This window comes from Delphinapterus leucas, unplaced genomic scaffold, assembly GCF_059928025.1.
Source record: "Delphinapterus leucas isolate spDelLeu-1000000601 "Yukka" unplaced genomic scaffold, BTC_Dleu_Yukka2 spDelLeu_asBTCV2_sq25, whole genome shotgun sequence".
Classification (NCBI taxonomy): Eukaryota; Metazoa; Chordata; class Mammalia; order Artiodactyla; family Monodontidae; genus Delphinapterus; species Delphinapterus leucas.
The window spans coordinates 6,415,117-6,437,891 of record NW_028322234.1 but is presented as its reverse complement, the minus strand read 5'-3'; the positions used below and the strand labels follow the sequence as shown (position 1 = coordinate 6,437,891).

At 53.1% G+C, this 22,775-nt stretch overlaps 1 protein-coding gene across 1 annotated transcript in view; it reads left to right on the top strand.

Annotated features, from left to right (window-relative positions):
• CPAMD8 (C3 and PZP like alpha-2-macroglobulin domain containing 8) overlaps positions 1 to 22,775 on the top strand; it is a 99,328-nt gene that overhangs the window by 68,365 nt on the left and 8,188 nt on the right. Inside the window, exons 24-35 of the mRNA XM_022558515.2 lie at positions 1,569 to 1,867; positions 2,476 to 2,701; positions 4,334 to 4,510; positions 7,835 to 7,916; positions 14,434 to 14,590; positions 14,721 to 14,795; positions 18,159 to 18,324; positions 19,802 to 19,888; positions 19,980 to 20,116; positions 20,511 to 20,666; positions 20,779 to 20,841; positions 21,566 to 21,747. Of these exons, the coding sequence (XP_022414223.1) occupies positions 1,569 to 1,867; positions 2,476 to 2,701; positions 4,334 to 4,510; positions 7,835 to 7,916; positions 14,434 to 14,590; positions 14,721 to 14,795; positions 18,159 to 18,324; positions 19,802 to 19,888; positions 19,980 to 20,116; positions 20,511 to 20,666; positions 20,779 to 20,841; positions 21,566 to 21,747 (1,807 nt within the window). The remainder of the gene's footprint in view (positions 1 to 1,568; positions 1,868 to 2,475; positions 2,702 to 4,333; positions 4,511 to 7,834; positions 7,917 to 14,433; positions 14,591 to 14,720; positions 14,796 to 18,158; positions 18,325 to 19,801; positions 19,889 to 19,979; positions 20,117 to 20,510; positions 20,667 to 20,778; positions 20,842 to 21,565; positions 21,748 to 22,775) is intronic.

Here is a 22,775-nt window from a genome sequence, read left to right as displayed (position 1 = left end):
TAAAAATAAACAAATGAGACCTAATGAAACTTCAAAGCTTTTGCACAACAAATGAAACCATAAACAAGACCAAAAGACAACCCTCAGAATGGGAGAAAATATTTGCAAATGAAGCAACTGACAAAGGATTAATCTCCAAAATTTACAAGCAGCTCATGCAGCTCAATAACAAAAAAACAAACAACCCAATCCAAAAATGGGCAGAAGACCTACATAGACATTTCTCCAAAGAAGATACACAGACTGCCAACAAACACGTGAAAGAATGCTCAACATCACTAATCATTAGAGAAATGCAAATCAAAACTACAATGAGGTATCACCTCACACCGGTCAGAATGGCCATCATCAAAAAATCTAGAAACAATAAATGCTGGAGAGGGTATGGAGAAAAGGGAACACTCTTGCACTGCTGGTGGGAATGTGAATTGAAACAGCCACTACGGAGAACAGTATGGAGGTTCCTTAAAAAGCTACAAATAGAACTACCATACGACCCAGCAATCCCACTACTGGGCATATACCCTGAGGAAACCATAATTCAAAAAGAATCATGTACCAAAATGTTCATTGCAGCTCTATTTACAATAGCCAGGAGATGGAAGCAACCTAAGTGTCCATCATCGGATGAATCGTGTCTTTTAAAGAACAGAAGGTTTTCATTTTAATGAAGCCCAGCTTATCACTTTTTCCTTTTATGGATTATTTTTTGTTGTTTTATCTAAGAAATCTTTGCCCAACCCTACGTTTTCTTCTCAAAGTATTATAGTTTTAGGTTTTACATTTATAAAATGGCTATGATCTGTTTCGAGTTACTTCTTGGAGCCCATGCAAGGTATGGATCAGTGTTCCTTTTTATGCATCTGGAGGCCCGGTTGTCCTGGCATCATTTGTTGAAAAGACTTTTGCTATTGAATTGCTTTTGCACCTTTGTTGAAAATCAGTCACTCATACATGTGTGGGTCCATTTCTGGACTCCCTGTTCTGTTCCATTGAGCATTTGTCTATGTTGACGCCAGTGCTACACTCTTGTGATTGCTCTAGCTTTAGAGTACGTCTCAGTGTCAGAGGGTGTGAGTAAACTTGGTTCTTGTTTATCAAAGTTGTTTTGGCTCTTCTAGATCCTTTGAGTTTCCATATAAATTCTGGAATCAGCCTGGCAGTTTCTTCAAAAGACTCTGCTGAGATTTTGATTGGGATTGGATCGAATCTATAAATCAGTTTGGGGAATAATTAACATCTTTGCAGTGTTATCTTCTGACCCACGAACACGCTCTAGCTCTCCATTGATTTGTGTCTTTAGTTTCAGCAGCATTTTGCAGTTCCCAGCTCATGGGTCTTGCACGTCTTTTGTAGGATTTATCTCTGTGAGCATTTCATCTTTTGTGTGCTATTGACAAAACGTTCATTAAGCCAGCTCCGTTCCGCCATGCTTCCTGCAGCTTCATGGGGAGCCACAGTGAGGCTGGCCCCCTGAGGTCCCGATGCTCAGCTCTGGGCATGGGCGGGCGGTGGGGGTAGGATGATTCGGTGCCCCCTCAACACCCCTTCTCCTTCCCTCCATCCAGAGAGAGTCCACATCTCCACACCCAACAAGTACGAGTTCCAGTATGTGCAGCGGCCGCTGCGCCTCACCCATTTTGACGTGGCCGTGCGAGCCCACAACGATGCCCGCGTGGCCTTGTCCCCAGGACCCCAGGACACGGCGGGCATGATCGAGATCGTTCTGGGAGGGCACCAGAACACCAGGTCCTGGATCTCCACCAGCAAGATGGGCGAGCCCGTGGCCAGCACACACACAGCCAAGATCCTCTCCTGGGATGAATTCAGAACATTCTGGATCAGCTGGCACAGCGGGCTCATCCAGGCATGGCTGGGCTTGCCTGGGGTGGGCACGGGAACCTCCTGGTCCTCTGGCATTGTTGCTTCCTGATACATGTGATAGGGGTGGGGAGGAGAGAGAAGAAACACAAGGCAGCTCTCAAGTTGCTCATAGTCTGCCTGGAGTTACGTACAAAAAACAGGTGGTGAGAGCTGTGGTGGAGGAAGTGTCCAGGGATCTGGGAGCTGAAGGGTGGTGGATGGTCAGGGAGAAAGAAAGTGGATAAAACAGGTAAAATGGGGACTGTGGACTCTTTCTGGACAAAGCAAAGGAGACATAGAAAAGAAGCAGCTGACACAGCTTCCTAGAGGAGAGATATAGCCAAGTGGGGTTTTGAAGTACAAATAGAGGAGTTTGCCAGGCATATGCTAAGATCCAGAGGTTCCAGGGAGCCCAGCGACTTTGGAACCTGCAGATGCCACACTTGTGTCTCTGTTGGGTGTTTCATGAACAGTGTGGTGTCTAGTTTCTCTCATCTCTGACCCCTTGAGAACCCCGCCCCAACCTATGAGCATGGCCAAGGCCTCTGACCATGTCTGAGCACAGCTTCACGCTTCCTGCCAGCATCCAGCAGCATTGGCCTCTTTTTCCAGGTTGGCCATGGCCCAGAGCCATCCAATGACTCTGTCATCATGGCCTGGACCCTCCCCAAGACACCAGAGGTCCAGTTCATCGGTTTCTCCACTGGCTGGGGTTCTGTGGGCGAGTTCCGCATCTGGAGGAAGGTGGAAGTAGATGAGAGCTACAGCGAAGCCTTCACGCTGGGGGTCCCGCACAGTGCCATCCCTGGGTCCGAGCGTGCAGCTGCCTCCATCATAGGTGCGTCTGCCCTGCAGCCTGATTTGGGGAGGACAGGAGCAAGAACCCAGGCCAAGGGACAAGTGTTTACTCTGGGCTCAGTCTCATACCAGGCTTTGCTGGGGACCTGTGCCCCGGGGCCTCCAACCACACACCCACTCACCTGACAAGCAGCTTCTAGTGCCTTCTCCATGATGGGCGCTGGGGCCAGACTCAGAGATGACCTCAAACCCGACCTTCAGGGCTTCCTAGTCTGGCTGAGAAGGCAGGTCCTTGCCCTGTGTGGGGCAACCGGGAGGGTGGGTGGTGAACTCCATGAGGGCAGTGGGTCTGGGGTGATATACAAGAAGGCTGAAAGGCCAGGTGAAGTTAACCAGGTATGGGGTGGAGGGCGGGGCTTCTGGGTGTCCAGCTGAGTGGGCAGGACCATTTCAAACGCTTAGAGCATTTACTGAGCAGGGGCAAGAGGCTGTGGCGAGGGATCTCTTGGGCTGTGGATTGTCTCCTATAGCCCAGGCATAGGATTGGAAAGTGGGGACTGTGTGATCCATCTAGTGCTGGGAATTGGAAGGGTGAGGTGAGGGTGAGACACCAGGAGGAGGCAGACAGGCCTGAAGGAGGGTGTCTTGGGTCTCTCTGACATCAGAGGATGGAAGCCCTGGGTCCTGGGCAGGGTGGTGGTTGTGACCAGACCAGAGGATATTGGAGTTTATGACTTCTGAAGCATGAGATAAACTCAAATGTGGCCTTGGGGATGAGTGGCACAGATGGAGGTGAGGGATGTAGGGGAGAAGGCAGATGGACAGCAGTGGAGAGGAGGTGAAGGCAGGGACTTGTGTGCCAGTCAGTGTCATCAGCACAGTGGGATGGAAGGTTGGAGAAGAAGCTGGAAAACCCAGAGAAGGGTGATGAGAAAGTAGCCAGGTAGGCCCTGCCACAAGAGGAGGCTGCAAGAGCAGTGGCAGCCTCAGTGGGGCAGGAGGAAAGGCCGGGGAAGGAAGAGAGGTGCAATCAGGGGACAGTGGGGATTCCGGAGGGCCCATCAGCAATGTTTGGGGCATAGAGGACAGGGAGAGGAAGACAGGGTACTGAAGGGATGAGAACACAGTAGGTCAGAAATAAGAGAAAAAAAGAACTTTTAAAAACACACCAACAATACCACACATGTAGGAAGAGTTTTATAAAAAATCTAAATACTCACAGTTAGAGAGAAAAATCACATTTCATATTGGAAGTTAGAAAAAATATTTAGAATGGAATTGCATGGCTGGATTGACATCTTAACGTCTGTGGGATGCAGCCAAAATTGTACTAAGAGGGAAATGTATAGCCTTAATTGCACCTGTTTAAAAAGCCAGAAAGGAAAGAGCATTTAACATAATGGAAAGGTAGAGAAAGAGCACCTGAGTTAAAACTAAAGAACACAGAGGGAGGTATGGAAGAAAGGGCCAGTGGGTGTTCACCAAAGCCAGGAGACCAAGCAGGCTGACTGGGCAAGGGTGCAGCCCAGTTTCAAAGGGCAGCACTGGCAATCAGAGGATGGGTTGCTGGTGTTAGGCCACAAGTGGGCTCTCTAAGGAAAGCTGTCCGTAGGACAGCCAGGGCACTGGGTGAGACCAGTCCCCAGCCCATCCTTCTTTTTCTTCCCACCAGGAGATGTCATGGGGCCAACTCTGAACCATCTCAGCAACCACCTGCGCCTGCCCTTTGGCTGCGGAGAGCAAAACATGATCCACTTTGCACCCAACGTCTTTGTCCTGAAGTATCTCCAGAAAACCCGACAGCTCAGCCCTGAGGTGGAAAGGGAGACCACTGATTACCTGGTGCAAGGTACTTGGGGACACTGCCTGGGTGGAGGGGGTGGGACTGCAGGTAGCCTTGACCATGCTTGGGGGGCAGCTCATATGCCAAGTGCAACAGATGTAGAAGAAGGCAAAGAAGTGGGTGAAGGAGGCCACTCTGGGTGGCCTGATGGGGTCCCTGTTAATAGGAACCTGGTGTCTGCACCTGTTAGGAAAAGGCTCTGAATGCTGGTAATCAGCCATGGGGAGAGGAATAGCATCTTTTAAAAATGTAGATATTTTGAACAACCAGAGCAGTATAATAGCATTATAAAAACATCTGGAAAGGGAAAAAAATCCCCATAACCTCCCTGTCTTGCTGGCTCTGGGTTTACTCCTCTGCCCTCCAGGAGCAAAGATTAGCTTTGCCACTCTTGGTGTCTCATAACATGGCATCCTATGGCGTGCCCTCCACCCCCAACCCCGCACTGTGTGCATAAGGTTCGTCCACTGGGCTGTGGGGACCTGTGGTCTGTTCATCTCCATTGCTGTGTGGGGAGACCATAGTCAGTGTGTCTGTTGATGGGCTTTGGAGCAGCTTCCAACTCAGGGATTTTAGAATGGTGCTGCCATTAATCACCCTCTTAGTGTACTTGGTGACAACACGTGCAAATTTCTGTGGGGTGAAATCGCTGGGTCTCAGGATGTGTTCAGTTCATAAACTTTGGAGACTACACTATTTGTTCATCACGTGCATTTATGGAGCACAACATACTGAGCTATGCTTTTGGACATACTGGGGTTATTTCCAGTTTTTTTTTCCTAAATAATGCAGCACTGAACATCTTCAGAAATAAACCACCAGCACTGAACTTCTTCAGAAATAAACAAAGCAGCATTGAACTTCAGATATAAATAACACAGCACTGAACATCTTCCATTGCCATGACTCAGGTCCTTAGGATAGGGAACAGCCTTATGGCGGAGGGGGCGGAGGCAGGGGGGCGGACAAGGCCTCTGAGGGCCCTGTCTTACCCACTTTGCACATCTAGGCCCCACAGGTAGGAGGAAGGGGGTGGGAGGCTGGAGGTGGGGTCTCACTTCTGTCATGGATTCCCACTCTGTGTCCTCGGGTAGGGCCTGCTTTTCTCAGTAACTTGGTTTCCTACCTGTGTAACAAGGGAGTTGTCAGTTGATCCCAAGGTCCTGGGGCCTCCTGGGCTCTGCTTCTAGCCTTGGGCTGGAGCTGAAGTGAAAGGAGCGCATGGAGGGGGCTGGACCCAGCTCTGAAGCTGGCATCCATCTTGTGCCAGGCAAGTGCCGCTCCATCCACGCTGCCCTGAGTTGCCTTCCTGGCAGCCTCCACGCTGATGGTCCTCATTTCCCAGATGAGCAAAGTGAAGCTCCTGGGAGTGAAGAGGTGCCCACAACCTCATAGGGGCAAGTGGTGGGGGCTTCTCAGACTGCAGGCTCCCCTGGACTGGGGCACGAGGGGCAGCCAGGGCACTAGACCCAGCCAGAGGGAGATGAGAACCCACGGGCACAACCTTGGAAATTTCTGCCACCGAAAAGGACCCGCAGGTGCCTGGCTCAGACGATGCTGGCCCCTATCAGACGGGGAAACTGAGGCATGTAAAAATCTCGATTCCTAAGGCGAGTCTGGGGTCCCTGCCTCCTGGCCTGTTACGGTTCCCGCAGTTACTGTACTCCAAGGGCAGTCCTGATGATCTAGAACCATCTGTCCTTGTGGATGAGAAAATGAAAAAACTTACTATGAAGAACATACAACTCTCAGATGAAAAGAGAACTCAGGGGTTGCCATGGGCTGAAGGTTTGGCTTCGTGAAGGCTGACCACAGACTGCCCAGAACCCCAAGTCTGCTTGGTCCATCGTGGGGACGGGGGGCTCAGGTTCATGTGCTGTGAGGGCCTTGGAGGTGGGTGGGCCCTGGCCTCCCAGGGCCAGGCATACCTCAGTGGACTCATCTGGGCTCAGGCCCTTGAATGCCACCCAGAGTGCGATGACCTGTATGGGAGAGTGGCAGCCTGGACCCCACCCGGGACAGCCAGACCTGAGGCTTATCAGCCAATTGGCCTTTCAGACTCAACAAGCCCCAGATTAACCCCCGACCCCCTGGTTTTCCGACAAACCTTTGGTGTTAGTTTCCTGGGGCTGCCGTAACAAAGTACCACAAACTGGGTGGCTTAGAACAATAGGACTTTATTCCTTCATGGTTCTGGAAGCCAGAGGTCCAACATGAAGGTGTCAACAGGGTTGATTCCGTCTGGAGGCTCCGAGGGAGCATCTGTCCCAGGCCTCTGTCCTGGCGGAATTCTGGTGACTCCAGGTGTTCTTTGGCTTGTGGACACATCACCAGGCTCTCTGCCTCCGTCTCCACAAGCCCTTGTATATCTGTGTGTTTCCCTTTCTTTCCTCTGAGAAGGACACCAGTCATTGGATTTAGGGTCCAGCCTAATCCAGGAACATAATTCCATCTGCAAAGAACCTCACTCCCAATAAGGTCACATTTTGAGGTTCCAGGTGGACATTAATTTGGCGGGGGAGATACTGTCCACCCAGTTCAGAGTTCCTCCTGCCTCTTTCCCCACCTCCATGGGCACAGCTCCGTCCTTCCTGCCTTTCAGGCCGCAAACCTTGATGCCCTCGGCATCCTTCTTCTTTTCCTTCACATCTTATTCAGCTAAGACAGCTCTGCCTATACCGCAGAACCCCTCCCTCCCTGTCCCCACCACCCGCTCCAAGCCCATGGTCATGCTCGCCTAGACAGTCCCCACCTGCCCAGTTTCTCTGCTTCCTCTCTGGACCCTACGATCCACCCACTACATTTGTCCCCTCACACCCCTCCCCTGCTCCCCTCACCCCCTCCACTCATGCCCCCTGCTGCCCTCACAATAAGACCAACCGCCCAACCCAGCCTTGGAGGCCCCAGTAACCCACCTGACCTCCCTCCCTCTTGTCCCTCCTTGCTCCCTTGCTCTGAGCAAACCAAGCTCGAGGGCGCCTGGAGATGGTGCATTTCACTGACCAACCCCTGCCCCAGGTACGACTGGGGGGCCTGTGTGTGACCAGGAGTCACAAAGGGGCGATATCAGGAAACAAAAGAAGAATAAAGTAGAGGTTTCAATTCCCCCAGCTGTGGGTGTGGGGCAGTTTCAAGGACCCCAGCTGTGGGTGTGGGGCAGTTTCAAGGACCCCAGCTGTGGACATGGGGCAGTTTCAAGGACCCCAGATGTGGGCATGGGGTAGTCTCAGGAACCCTCGATGTGGGTGTGGCATTGTTTCAGGGTCCTGGGGTAAGACGTTGGCTGGCCAGCCATTCACCAGGGTGCTGTCCCCTCTTCTTGCCCCACAGGCTACCAGAGACAGTTGACCTACAAGCACCAAGATGGCTCCTATAGTGCTTTCGGGGAGCGGGACAAGTCGGGGAGTATGTGGTGAGTCCTCACTCCCCAGGCACGGCTGCTGAGGTTCTTCCACTTGAAGTCACATTCTCATGTCCAGCACAGCATAGCCAGGAGCCTGCATGGGAAATGGAGATGGCCATGGTCTTAGCCCCTGGGGTTTACGGGTCTGGATTGTTGGGGTGGCGGGCGGGTTCTGCCTGGCCTGTGCATGGTGGAGCTGGCGGCGGTGACAGTTACTATTACTCCTTCTGCTGTTGTTGCCACAGGGCCCAGGAACTGAACCCCTGCCCTCTGGCCCCTTGAGGATGGGTCCTGGCGCTCTGGTCCTCCTCAGAGCCCACGGGACCCAGGAATGGGGTGACCCTGAGCAGGAGGGGATGGGCTGGGAGAGACCAGACCACTGCCTCAAAGCTGGCTTGTGGGGTTCTGGAGGCACGTCCTGGGGTCCGGTTTCCCTTGCGAGTGGCTCCCTCTGGCTTTCAGGGTCAACCAGAGCAGGGAGGGCCTGGGTGTACCTGGGTCTTATTCCCTGAGATCTTTGGGCCACAGCAGTTCTTGGCATCATCAGGGATTTGCCTCGTCCACTTTGGGGCTTACTGAGGAAGTGGGGCACCCCGAACTTTCTGTCCCTAGTGAGGCCTCCTTCTCAGAGCAACACCCTGATGGCGCCTGCAGCAGCTATGGGCATGGAAAGTATCCAGTCCTTAAATCGGCCCAGCGTCAGTGCCAGGGGCCGGGGGAACAGGGACACGGCTGGCTGAGCCTATGCTGCGGTGCAGTGTCACTCGCTTGGCTCCCGAGGGGCCCAGCCTTGATGACCTGCTCAGCCCCCCCCAGTCCCCAGAAGGCAATCGTCTGACCCAGTTCTGGTCCCAGGGCCCTGCCTTGCTGACAGCCCATGAGGCAAGGCCACAGTCATGCACTAGCAAGCAGAGGCCCCCACCCTCTGCGGGATTGACCAAAGCCACTGAGTCACTCTCTGAAAGCTGGCCAAGTCCTGGCAGCTCCCAGAGGCCTCCACCGGTCAGAAATAGTGAGCTGTGACCTTTGTATGCCCTTCCACAGTTCACACACACACACACACACACACACACACACACACACACACACAGAGCAAGAAAAGACCAGTTCTGCTGTGGTCATGGAAATGTGACACCCCGCAGCTTGCCTCTCCCCCTTAGCCTTGTGAAACCTCCCTGTAGGACAAAACTGCAGGATGCACAGGACAATGGCAACAGCATCCACCCTGGGGCTGGGCAAACCCAGGCTCTGTCTCGTGTGAACTGTGGCAGCCTTAGACCAGATGCTCAACTTCTCTGAACCTGTTTCCTCACCACACATCCCGCTCTGGACTGGGATCGGGTAGGCAGTAGGATAAGGGTGCGGGCATGCTCATTACAGTGCCAGGTACCCACTGGGATGGATACCCTGTTAGCACCTCTCCCTAAATATTTGGCCAGGGAGTCCAGGATCCAGTCCAACCTCCTCAACTTCCTTAAAACTCAGGATCTGTTATAGATAGGTTCCGGTGCATCCAGTGTTCATTCATTCATTCATTTGTTTGTTTATTCAAGTGTCTACTATGTGCCAGGCTCTTTTCTTACTCCTGAGAGAACAAGAAAGACGTGGTCCCTGCCTCCAGGAGCTCATTGCCCAAGAGAGAGAGACCCTGTACAAGACGTAATGGTTATCTACTGCTGTGTAACAAGTCACCCCAAAACATAGCCATTTAAAACAAACATTTAGTCACAGTTCTGTGGGTCAGGAATTCAGGAGCAGCTTAGCTAGCATTGCTGGCTCAGGATCTCTCCCAAGGTTGCAGTCAGGGTGTTGGCTGGGGCTGTCATCATCTGAAGACTTGACTGGGGCTGGAGCATTTGTTTCCAAGTTAGTTCTCTCACATGGCTATTGGCAGGAGGCCTCAGTTCCTCACTGAAGACTATCCCATAGGGCCGCTTGAGTGTCCTTACAACATGGCAGCTGCCTTCCCTTTGAATAAGAACTCAAAGAGAGAAAACAAGGAGGATGCCACATGCCTTTTATCATCTGGTTTCCCAAGTCATACTGTCACCTCCACCACATTCTACTTTAAAATATATATATTTATTTATTTATTTTTGGCTGTGTTGGGTCTTCATTGCTGTGTGCGGGCTTTCTCTAGTTGCAGCAAGCGGGGGGCTACTCTCTTCGTTGTGGTGTGGGGGCTTCTCACTGTGGTGGCTTTTCTTGTTGCAGAGCACAGGCTCTAGGTGCACAGGCTTCAGTAGTTGTGGCATGTAGGCTCAGTAGTTATGGCTCGCAGGCTCTAGAGAGCAGGCCCAGTAGTTGTGGCGCATGGGCTTAGTTGCTCAGCAGCATGTGGGATCTTCCTGGACCAGGGCTTGAACCTGTGCCCCCTGCATTGGCAGGCGGATTCTTAACCACTGCGCCACCAAGAAGTCCCCACCACATTAAGTTCTTTAGAAGCAAGTCACTATGTACAGCCTATACTCAAGAAGGGGGGAAATTGGGTTCTACTGCTTGAAAGGAAAAGAAGCAAGGCATTTGTGGATATATTTTAAAGCTACTACATCACCTATATAATTTCTCATATCTATGAAGCATGCTAAGGGGGTAGGGTATGATGAGGCACACAGTTACATGGGGTGGTCAGGAAAGGTGCCCCTGAAGAGGTCCCCTGAAGATGAGAGAGGAGCTGTATGAAAATACAAGGGGAGAAGATTTCAGGCAGAGGGAACAGCCTGTGCAAAGGCCCTGAGGTAGAACTGAGCTTGACGAGTTTGAGCCACAGAAGGAGACCAATGTGGCTGAAGCAGCACAGATGAGGAGGAGAGTGGCCCAACGTGAGGGAGGAGAGGGTGGCAGGGCCAGACTGAGCAGGGGGAGGAGTTTGGATTTTATTCCACATGGAGCAGGAGGGCTTAGAATAAAGCATGGCTGTAATCTGAGTCACGCTGGGCTGTGTGTGTTTAATTAATAGAGTTTATTTTTGTAGGACAGTTTTAGTTTCATAGAAAAATTAAGTAGGTAGAAGTGAGTTCCCATACACGCCCTCTCCCCTACACACAGTTTCCCCTGCTGTTAATGTCTTGCATTAGTGATATACATTTGTTATAAATGATGGACCAGTATTGCTACATTATTATTAACTGAGGTCCGTAGTTTAGGGTTCATGTTGCATAGTCTATGGGTTTGGACAATTAAGGTATCATACAAAATAGTTTCACTGCCCTAAAAATCCCCTGTGCTCTGCACATTTGTCTCTCCCTCCCCCCAGCCCCTGGCAACCACTGATACTTTTACTGTCTCTATAGTTTTGCCTTTTCCAGAATGTCATAGAGTTGGAATCATTCAGTATGCAGCCTTTTCAGATTTCTCCTTTCACTCTGTAATATGCATGTAAATTTCCTCCAGGTCATATCGTGGCTTGTTAGCTCTTTTTGTTGCTGAATAATATTCAGTTGTATGGATGTACCACAGTTTGTTTATCCCTGTTTGTGTTTTAAGATGGAAAAATAAAGAGAACAGTGGGGGCTTCCCTGGTGGCGCAGTGGTTGAGAGTCCGCCTGCCGATGCAGGGGACACGGGTTCGTGGCCCGGTCTGGGAAGATCCCACATGCCGCGGAGCGGCTAGGCCCGTGAGCCATGGCCGCTGAGCCTGTGCGTCCAGAGCCTCAACAACGGGAGAGCCACAACAGTGAGAGGCCCGCGTACCGCCAAAAAAAAAGAACAGTGTAGCAGAATGTGGAAATTCCACAGTTCCCAGCACAGGGGCAACTAAGTTCCATCTTGGCCCCCCAGTGTTTGGAATTTCCAAACCCTGCTGCATACAGAGTAGGTGATGGGGCAGGGCTGGGCTGGTGGAAGCAGTGGGAGCCATGGGGTGGCCTGGCTGACACAGGAGCCATGGGGGTAGAAGGAAGAGGATGGATTTGAGGTATCTTGGAAGGAGAGTGGCCAGGACAAGGTTAATAAGGTTAATAATTGTAAGGTTAATATTTCAGGTTTTGGTGATTCACAGAAACAGGGCTTGGAGCCACTTGATTTTCTTTCTTTTGGTTTTTTAAACTGTATCAAATAACAGAAAATTTACTGTCTTAACTACTTTTAAGTATACAGTTCAGTGGTATTAAGTGCATTCACACTGTTGAGCGGTCAGCACCACCGTCCATCCCCATAACTCTTTTCATCTTGTAAACCTGAAACTCTATACTTAGTAAATGCTAACTCCCCGTTCTCCCTTCCCCCCAGCCCCTGGCAACCACCATCCTACTTTCTGTCTCTATGATTCTGACTACTCTTAAGTGCCTCACATAAGTGGAATCATACAGTGTCTTTTGTGATTGGCCTATTCCACTCAGCATAATGTCCTCAATGTTCGTCCATGTTATAGCACTTTGCGGAGTTTCTTTCCTTTTCAAGGCTGAATGATATTCCATTGTATGGATATACTGGTGTCGGCAGGTGAGAGGACCTTGGTCCTCGTCTTCTTTAGAGAGGCAATTCCACAAAGAGACTTTGTAAAGCAGAAATACACACCCAGAGAAGAGTGTGGGCATCCTCCCTAAAGAGGAGCACACCAGAGAGATGATTTAAATCACTTATATGGGGGCAGTTTTTCCGGGTTTTTGTTTTCCTCTCACCAATCATCTTTCTTGGTTTTCCACATCTCACCTGACCCAGGGCCCTGCCTGATATACGCATGCATCTTTTAGCCAAAATGTATTCCAGTGAGGGGGGTCTCTGGGAGATTGACAGAACAGAGATTATGGGTTAGTGCTCCCTCCATTTTTGATCCCCAAAGGAGCTTTTTTGTGCATGGGCAGTTGGGGAGGTCTCCTTGACCTCAAGAATAAAAGATGTGGTCCTCTTATCTTTTTACTCCAGCAGAGCTCAGCTCTCCTCTGCTCCTGCCATTAACTTTTCCGTTGAAATATCAGGGGGAAACAAGCTTCAATTTACTCAGCTTGACAAACACCAGCCACTCAGCCCAGGGGCCCGTCTACATCCTACCTCAATACCACATTTTGCTTGTCCATTCATCTGTCAGTGGACCCTGGGTTGCTTCCATAGTTTGGCCATTGTGAATAATGCTGCTACAAATATGGGTGCACAGATATCTCTTTAAGACTCTGCTTTCATTTCTTTGGGGTATATACCCAGAAGTGGAATTGCTGGATCATATGATAATTCTGTGTTCAATTTTTTTAGGAACTGCCATATTGTTTTCCACAGGGGCTGTACCATTGTCCGTTCCCACCAGCAGTGCACAAGGGTTCCAATTTCTCTGCATCTTCATCGACACGTGTCGTTTGGTTTTTGTTTTATGGTAGCCATCCTGATGCGTGTCAGGTGGCGGAGCCACTTGATTTTGAAAAGGATGGATTACTCTTTCGTCCTGAGTTGGGGTGTTTCCCCTCCTGATAGTTCTGCTGTTTGTCCCTCTTGGCTCCCTGGTTTCCATCTGGTGGTTCTCCTGAATTCATTTTTTCATTCATTCATTCTCCAGCTTCATCGTCTCCCATTCAGGGTGCGCTAGCAACAGTTGGGCTGGGGGATGGGGTGGACAAGGGGCAGGCTGCAGAGATACAGACAGAAAACAATGACACAGAGGGAGGGCCTGGGGGTCCAGAGGCAGCATGCCCATCACAGAGTGGAGGTGTCTGGGAGGCTTCCTCTGGGGAGAGACCCCTGGGTTGAACACTGAGAGACAAGTAAGACTTCATCCTGTAAAGAAGGGAGGTAGGAGCATGGTGTATGCAGGGCCTGGGTAACTGAGTAACTGAAGCTAGTGGGTTGGTGGGATGTTTTCAGCTGCAAACAAAAGAAAACTGGCTGAAAAAGCAATTCTGAACATCTCCTCACACCATAGAGCTGGGGAGGCTCCAGGATTGGCCAGTCTGGCAGCCCCACAATCCATTGGGGTTCCTGGTTCTTTCCCTTGGTCCCTGTGGCCATCCTTGGCACAGCGGCTGCTCTCCTCGTGGTGGCAAAATGGCTGCAGCTGCTCCCAGCATCACCTCATGTGCCCATTCCAAAGCCATTTGCAGGTCTGGGGACTGGAAGGCCCATGGCTGTGGCTGGCTAGGGCTGTAGAGGAGCCCAAGTGTCCAGTGTACCTGGTTGCCGGTTTTTCCTGGGATCTCTCAGCAAGACCTGGGATCTCTTGGGGAGTGGTTATGGAGGAGCAACAAGGAAGGTCTTCTGCACATGGCGGGGGCGGGGTGGGTGGTGGGATTGGACCAGCTCACAAAAAGGCCTTGAGTGCAAGGCAAGGAGCAGACCCGGGTGCTTCTGGCGGGGGAGGGAGCAAACGGGGAGGCTGGGCTCCATCATCAGGTCCTGCTGGGTGCCCACACACTTCCATCAAGTGCTCACAACAGCCCTGCGAGGGCAGGCTGGACCCTCCTGTCTTGCAGAGTAGGAAGCAGAGTCTTGGATGATGCGGGGAGCGTGCCACAGTCCCTGGCGGGGCACATGGGAGGTGACTCTGTTTTGCAACTCCCCAGCCCATGGCTCTCCCAGCCCCCACCTCATCCTGTTTCAGGCTCACAGCCTTTGTCCTGAAGTCCTTCGCCCAGGCGCGCAGCTTTATCTTCATTGACCCTCAGGAGCTGGCAGCCGCCAAGGGCTGGATTGTCCAGCAGCAGCGGGCAGACGGCTCCTTCCCGGCGGTGGGCAGGATTCTGAACAAGGACATCCAGGTTGGCAGCCTCCCAGCCTCCTCCTGGGGTCTTGGCCTTGCCCTGGCTGCTCCCCGGTGTTGTCTGGGCCCAGCGGGGGCAGGGGGCTGTCCCCTCTGGCTTGGGATGAAACCTACAAATCCTCTTACAGGGTGGGATCCACGGCACAGTCCCGCTGACAGCCTACGTGGTGGCAGCGCTCCTGGAGATGGGCCTGGCCTCGGAGGTAAGCGCAGTGGGCCCGGGAGATGCCGGCTGGAGGAGCAAGTGGACAGTTTTGCCCTGCAGGCCAGGTTGGCCATCTTCTGGCCATCTTCAGCTTCTATTTATTCCTTGCTGCCCCCCTTCTGCTCACTAGTGAGACTTTTTGATGCTTTTCAATGGTCACAGAACATCCAACTTCTTGTGGCCCGAGCAGAGGTGTGAGAGATTCCAACAGTAATCACCGGGGACATGCGTGTGTGGGAGAGTGGGGTAGGGGTGGCTGTATCCTGAGTACGAGCCCTCCCAGGACTGTCCACAGCCCCCAGGCCCAATTGGAGAATCATTTTGGGCCTAATCAGGTTCCCGGCCAGTGACCCATGGGCTGGCTTCAGGGAGCCCTATACAAAATGTTGGACTCGTGAATGCTTTTGTGGGGAAGAGTCTAGAACCTTCAGGGACGGTACTAGACCCAGCAGGGCTTAGACGTCCCAAGGAACTCAAGGGCCATCGTCACTTCTGTGAGGCTGTCCCAGATGGGTGTGGCATGTCCCCTGCAGTGAGAGCTTAGACAGATCTCAGCCGCTGGGGTCGGGACTCCAGCATTCCTAACACCTGTGTCAATTCTAAATTCTCTGGTGATGAATTGTGAATTGTGGCACTTCTCAGACTTTTCAGCCTCACAATCCCAATGTGACTGTGTCTAGGCTTTGGTGTGACCTAAGACCCTCCACGTCCCACACGCTTTGCCCAGAGAGCTCCTTGCTTGCCCTGTGTTAAGGGGCTGAATTGTGTCACCCCCAAAATTCATATCCTGAAATCCCAACCCCCATCTTAGTCAGCTCAGGCTGCCGTCACAAAACACCACAGAGTGAGGGACTTCAACAACAGACATTTATTTCTTATGGTTCTAGAGACTGGAAAGTCCAAGGTCAAGGTTCAGGTCGATTTAGTTCTTTTCTTTTTTTTCTGATTCAGTTCTTTTTTTTTTTTTAAATTAATTAATTTATTCTATATTTTATTTTTGGCTGTGTTGGGTCTTCGTTTCTGTACGAGGGCTTTCTCCAGTTGCGGCGAGCGGGGGCCACTCTTCATCGCGGTGCGTGGGCCTCTCACTGCGGCGGCCTCTCCCATTGCGGAGCACAGGCTCCAGACGCGCAGGCTCGGTAGTTGTGGCTCACGGGCCCAGCTACTCCGCGGGATGTGGGATCTTCCCGGACCGGGGCACGAACCCGTGTCCCCTGCATTGGCAGGCGGACTCCCAACGACTGCGCCACCAGGGAAGCCCCTCTGATTCAGCTCTTAATGAGAGGTCTCTTCCTGGCTTGTAGACAGCCATCTTCCTTCCGTGTCCTCACGTGGCCTTTTCTTGGTGCGTGACCATGGAGAGAGGTGGGATGGGGTTGGGGGAGAGATTGAGAGAGAGATCACTCTGGTGTCTCTTTGTCTTCTTTTAAGCAGCCTCATTGATTATAGAGGCTCCACCCTCTTGGCCTCATCTAAACCTAATCACCTCCCAAAGGCACCCCTTCCTAACACCACCATATTGGAGGTTAGGACTTTAACATATACATTTGTGGGGGGGGACGGGGAGGCACAGACATTCAGTACATAACAGCCCCAAGACTTCAGAATGTGGTTGTATTTAGAGACAGGGCCTTTAAAGAGGTAGTCACGTTAAAATGTAGCCTTTAGGGTGGGTACTAATCCACTACGACTGGCATCCTTGGAAAAGGGGGACATTAGGACACAGAGACCAGCACAGAGGGAAGATTATGTGAAGATAAAGGGAGAAGATGGCTAGCTACAAGCCAAGAGAGAGGCCTGGAACAGATCCTTTCCTCGTGGCCCTCAGAAGGAACCAGCCCTGCTAACACCTTCATATTGGACTTTTGGCCTCCAGATCCACGAAACAAGAAATTTCTACTTTTTTAAGCCACCCAATTTGTGGTACTTTGTTACGCAGCCCCAGCAGACTCATACACCTTGCCTCTAGGAAGACCAACCAACTTGGTTGGCCCGGGACCAAGGGATTCCGGGGATGCAGGCCTCGTGGGTACCTCCTCCCTGCCTGCACCTGAGACTGAGGAACCCAGGCTCCTTGGCGTTCCCAAGGTGGGCCTCTCCTCCATCCCCTGGTTCTGCTTTTTGTTTTGGTAAAATCGACATTTAGGTCATTCTGACCTTATCAGATTTTTCTAGAGCTGAACCAAGTGTTTCTTCCTGAACTCAAGAATGTGAAGGCCCCTGTGCCTTAGGCTGAGTAAAGGCCCCTGGACTTGTGTCCTGTGGCATTTGTAACAAAGTACCACAAACAGTGGCTTTAAACAACGGGAGTTTATTCTCTCGCAGTTCTGGAGGCCAAGGTCTGAAGTCAGTGTGTGGGCAGGGCCATGGCTCCTCTGGAGGTCTAGGGGAGGATGCTTCCTAGCCTCTTTCACCTTCTGGGAACTCCCAGCATTCCTTGGCTTGTGACTGCATCACTCCAGTCTCTGCCTGTCTTTCCACGGCCTTCTCTCTGTGTCTCTTCGTCCTCTCTTCTTATAAGGACATCAGTGCTACCTCTGCAAAAGTGTCCAGCCACCCCCACCCCAGGCTCTGGGCTTATGTGGCTCAGGCTTGGGGTCCAGTTAATTTGCTCTGTCATCCCTGATACATGCCCCGGGAGGGAGATGGTACGTCTTAACGACATGGACATGCCGTAAGGGCGGTTCCCATGCTTTATCCTGATCTAAAGATGGAAAGCTTTGGGAGAGCATTCCTTCTGCAATCTTAACAATCACCAAAGCAGAGTTATCTTAACTCCATGGCTCCACCGGTGTCCACAGGAGCACCATTGCTCATTTGCTAAATTCCCGAATGCTTTGAATCACTCCTTTTTCCATTTAGCCTATATTATTGGGCAGCTTCTCTGAACTAAGCCCATCACTGGACAATGGACTTGGTTTCTGTCCTTCACCCGCTCACACTGTGGGTCAGGAGCATGATGAGGATTGGTGGGCTTCCTGGAGGAGGTGACAATTGAAGCTAGGCCTGGAGGATGAGGTGGGCCTGAGCTGGGGGTCTTAGAAGCCAGCCTAGTGATAGAGTGGGATGGGGAGGGGCGGCCAGGGGTCTGCCTGCTTCCCCCAGAGTGTCTCTGAATTGATTTGTCATGCTCAGACTTCATTTGGAAAACATGGCACCAACATAAAAGAAAGGGAATGGGGCTTTGAAAGCTGAGGCTGCAGGCAGTGGGGCGCCAGAAGTATACAAAGTGAGGGGCTGCAAGCCATCCGGTGCTTGCCCCAGGCATGTCCTGAGAACCTTTGGGAGCGTGGTGGGTGGGGTGAAAGCAGAGCAGCCTCCCAGGGCTCCAATTCCCACCCACCCCCGCTGCACCCCGCAGGAGGAGAGGGGTGCCATTGCCAAAGCCAGGCACTTCCTGGAGTCCAGCGCGCCCCTGGCCATGGACCCCTACAGCAGTGCCCTGACCGCCTACGCGCTGACCCTGCTCCGCAGCCCTGCAGCCCCCGCCGCTCTGCGAAAGCTCCGCAGCCTGGCCATCACCCAGGGTAGGTGCCCCTGCCTGCCACCCCAGCGGACACGGTGTGGGGCCAGCCCACTGCGGGCCCCAGTAAACAGCTCATGAACATGTGCATGGAACTAAGGAGGCGTCCTTTGCTCACTCTGTTGTTTTTTTTTTATAAATTTATTTTTTTAATTATTTTACTTTATTTTTGGCTGCATTGGGTCTTCGTTGCTGCACACGGGCTTTCTCTAGTGGCGGCGAGCAGGGGCTACTCTTCGTTGCGGGGTGCCGGCTCCTCGTTGCGGTGGCTTCCCTTGTTGCAGAGCACGGGCTCTAGGTGCACGGGCCTCGGTAGTCGTGGCTCGCGGGCTCTAGAACGCAGGCTCAGTAGTTGTGGCGCACGGGCTTAGTTGCTCTGCGGCATGTGGGATCCTCTTGGACCAGGGATCGAACCCTTGTCCCCTTCATTGGCAGGCGGATTCTTAACCACTGGGCCACCAGGGAAGTCCCTCACTGTTTTTTTTTTTATTCATTTATTACTCATTTATTATTGCATCTACTAGTGGCTTCATTTGATGAAGTGGCTTGAGCTTGAGCATCATTTTCTTCCCCTATGAAGTAGGGGATGCCACCCCACCCCCACCAGGGAAAACAGTGCTCGGAGATCCCCGGTAGAGGATCCCCCAGGCTTCCTGGAAACCATTCCCGGGCAGGGTGCTGGGAGGCAGGGGAGGGCTGCAGCCGGCTCCCACCCTGCCCCCCATCACTGGGTGAGCCTCGGAAAGCCTTTTCCATCTTGGAGTGTCAGTCCCCCATCTACAAAATGACTCCTCACTGTGTTTGGGGAGCCCCAGTCACTGAGCTGTGACTTCTCAGAGGTCCCCAAACTCAGTCTCCTTCCCCCCAACCCCTGGGCTTTCCCAGGAGCTGCGCTCGTATTCCATCCAGCTTCTCTGCTTAAGATGTCACCTGAAGAATTGCTTTCACTGCTTAAGAAGAAGAAGAAGAAAAAAAAAACTTAAAAAGCAAAATTCTAAAACCATCCAGTTGGATGACGGTGTCAATTTAGGACTAACTGCTCAAGCTCTGAGGCAGGGAGTGCTGATTTCTCAATGGTTTGAGGGCTTTTTATACCACACATGAGCCCAGAATCTTTGGAGCCTTTGCAAGTACGGAGTGGCTTCCTGGTCCCCAAGTGGGGTAGACTGGGGCCTGCCTCAGGGCTCCAGCCAGGAGGGAGGCCATTGATTAGTGATGTCTGCCAGGGTACAGAAAAGCAGCCAGGGATTGGTGATGTCTGCCAACGGTGCAGGAGGGGCTGGGTTTGTCGCTGTAGCTGCAGATCTGAGATGTAGCCCCAAGACCCTTCCTGTCCCAGCCATCTTCCCCTGGTACCCTCTTGCCCTGGGGCCCAGCCCCCTGATGTCTATTCTTGAGACCACATGCGCTGACACTCAGCATGGGTTGCCAGGCTGAGCGCCAACAGGGGTTGTGGCCCCTGACCTGTTCTGGCCTTACAGATGGGGTGACCCACTGGAGCCCGACGGGTTCCCGGGATGTGGACAAGGATGCGTTCCTGAGCTTCAGTGACGGGGTCTATCAGACAGGTACTGGCCACCCCACCTGCGGTGCCTGCTGTGGGCACCGGGTCCTGGGTCCCAGTGTCAAAAGGGCCCCAGCTGGCCTCTTCCGTTGCAGTGGTCTCGGCCGAGGTGGAAATGACAGCCTATGCCCTGCTGACCTACACCCTCCTGGGAGATGTGGCCACTGCCCTGCCTGTGGTGAAGTGGCTGTCCCAGCAGCGGAATGCCCTTGGAGGCTTCTCCTCCACTCAGGTGAGCCAGGAAGGCCAAAAGAGGGGCTCGGGTCTGAGCGGGGTTACTGTGGCCCAGGCTTGGGACTCAAGAGCCAGGTAGGAAGCCACTGGCTGCTTCAAGTCTCAGGACGGCTCCTTACCTGCAGCTCCTGGGGGCATGATGTCCAAGAGAGGGCAGGAGGATGGGGCCGAGGGACAGATGTGCCTGGCTCTGGGACAGGAACCCAGCCCCTGCCTCCATGGAGATGCTCCCCACCTGCCTGGGGCCCCCAGCCCTGTGGGTATCTACACCGGACACCCAGTGCTCTGTTCCAGCCTCATGGGTCGCTGGTATCCAGAGAGGGTCCGTGGCACCCGCAGTGTGGGCCAGACCTGCTCCTGGGGCTGACCCCAGCCTCCTGCTCTGTCGCTAGGACACCTGCGTGGCTCTGCAGGCCTTGGCAGAGTATGCCATCTTGTCTTACGCGGGCGGCATCAACCTCACCGTCTCCCTGGCCTCCACCAACTTGGACTACCAGGAGACCTTCGAGCTGCACAGGGCCAACCAGAAACTTCTACAGATGGCGGCAGTGCGTGCTCCCGGGACCAGGGTTGGGGGGTGGGCAGCGACGGCAGCCCCTCCCTGCTGCCTGTCTGTCCACGTGGGTCTGCGGGGGAAACCACGGCATCTTCTCTCCCCAGATCCCCAGCCTCCCCACAGGGCTGTTTGTGAGCGCCAAGGGTGAAGGCTGCTGCCTGATGCAGGTGAGGCTGCGGGGAGAGGGGGGCGCTTCCAGGGCACCCTTGGAGGGGCGGGCGGGAGGGAGCTCAGTGTTGGGCCAGGTTGAGTGGGGTGGATGTGTGTGTGAGAGCCACCCCAGGGCAGCCTGTCAGCCCCCTGAAATGCCATCCACTCTGCCCAAGGCAGGACCCAAGGCAGATTGCAATGTGTCCCCTTGAGGATGGAGTCCCCCCAGAAGCTCCATCTGATCCCCGTTCCGGTGGTCTCTGACCTTAAGCAGACCCCTCCCTTCACCCCCCATGGTGGGACTTGTTATTCTCCCTGCCAAGGCCTGAATGGAGATGGCCAGCCTGGCGCTCCCCACGACCCCTCAGTCACCAGGCTCAGGATTTAGTCACACTCCGGGTGGAGACAGGCTGGCCTCCTAGGCTCTGGCCAGCGGTCAGAGGGCAAGTCTGCCAGGAGACCCTCGCATTCTCAGCTTCTCCATCTGGAAGGTGGGAGCCCAGACAACACAGTGGATAGGGTAGGGAGCCTGAGAGGCAGACAGACCTGGGCTTGAAATGTGGAAAAATGGGGTGATGGTCGTACCTACACCATCAGGGCGAAATGGAATGACCGTAGTGCCCAGAGCTATTGCTGATGTCACCGTTGTCGTCGTTCTGGCTGTCCCCCACCTTGTCCTGCCCTTGCCTCTCCCCTCCCCACTCCCCTGTCCCCTCAGCCTCTGTCCTCCCACCCCCCCAGATCGACGTTACCTACAACGTGCCAGACCCAGTGGCCAAGCCGTCCTTCCAGCTGCTTGTCAACCTCCAGGAGCCCGAGGCCGAGCGGCGGCCCCCTGCGCCTGCCTCCTCGGCTGACGATGACGACCCAGCAGCTGACCAGCATCAGCAGGAGTACCCGGTGACACTGGAGGTGTGCACCAGGTAAGGCCTCCTGCCCCGCTGGCTGGCACCGCCACCTGGACGGCATTTTATATAGTGACGCTCTCGCCTAAGAACGCCTCGGGCATTCATCTGGGCCTGTACTACTTGTAGGAGCCCCACAGACATTTCACCGACTCGAGCCAAAGTTGTGGCTGGACCAGCCCTTGTGGTCCTTAGTCTGATCACAAGACACACCTCAGCAACACCCATCAGGGACCTTTGAAGAACAAGGCTTCTTACTCACAGGTCCTGGAGGGTACATGACCCTCCTGAGGGTCACACAGCGAGGTCACAGGTAGAGAGACAGAGAGAAGGCACGGACCTGAGGTTCTGCCTATATTGGGGTCCGAGGGGGGGGTTTGTCTACGTTTTTGTGGATTCACTCTTTATTGGCGACTTTAAAATATAAGAGCAGGAATTAGGGTGCTGGAAGGGGAAGGCAGGGTGACCCAAGTGGTCCGTCATCTAGGTTACCCAGGGCTTCCTGAAAGAGGGACCTTCGTGGCTGGGGGCAGCCTGATTCCTCTTCTGGTTATTTTGCTAGTAGTTGTGTCATACAGCTGCCAGTATCTTTATTCAAGATGGATGTCTTCGAAATGGATGCCTTTGCAATCAGAAGCTTACACTCCAGATGATTTTTGAAATGAAAGAAATGGAAGTGCTTCTGAATGGGTGCAGCAAACCCCAGTGACAGGCGGGGCTGGGTGGGATGGCTGTTTGTGGCCCCTGTGTGACCCACCAGCCCCAGGTGTGACCCTGGGACCAGGCCACAGAGGGTCCTCGGTGGTGGGTGCATGCAGCTGCCCACAAAGGATGCTCATTACCATGGCAACGATGGGGGACCCCAAAGGTGGTTGCAAGCTATGGCACCTGAAGCCCATCAGAGCTGCCCAGACACCTTCTTTAACCTTGACCCTCAGCCCTCACATGTCCAAGGCCCCCATCTTAGGAAGTTCTGAAGAACAAGCCCAACTTGGTCCAAGCCCGGGAGCCCTGGCTGAGTGGCTTCCCAAACCTCCAGCTGTGTT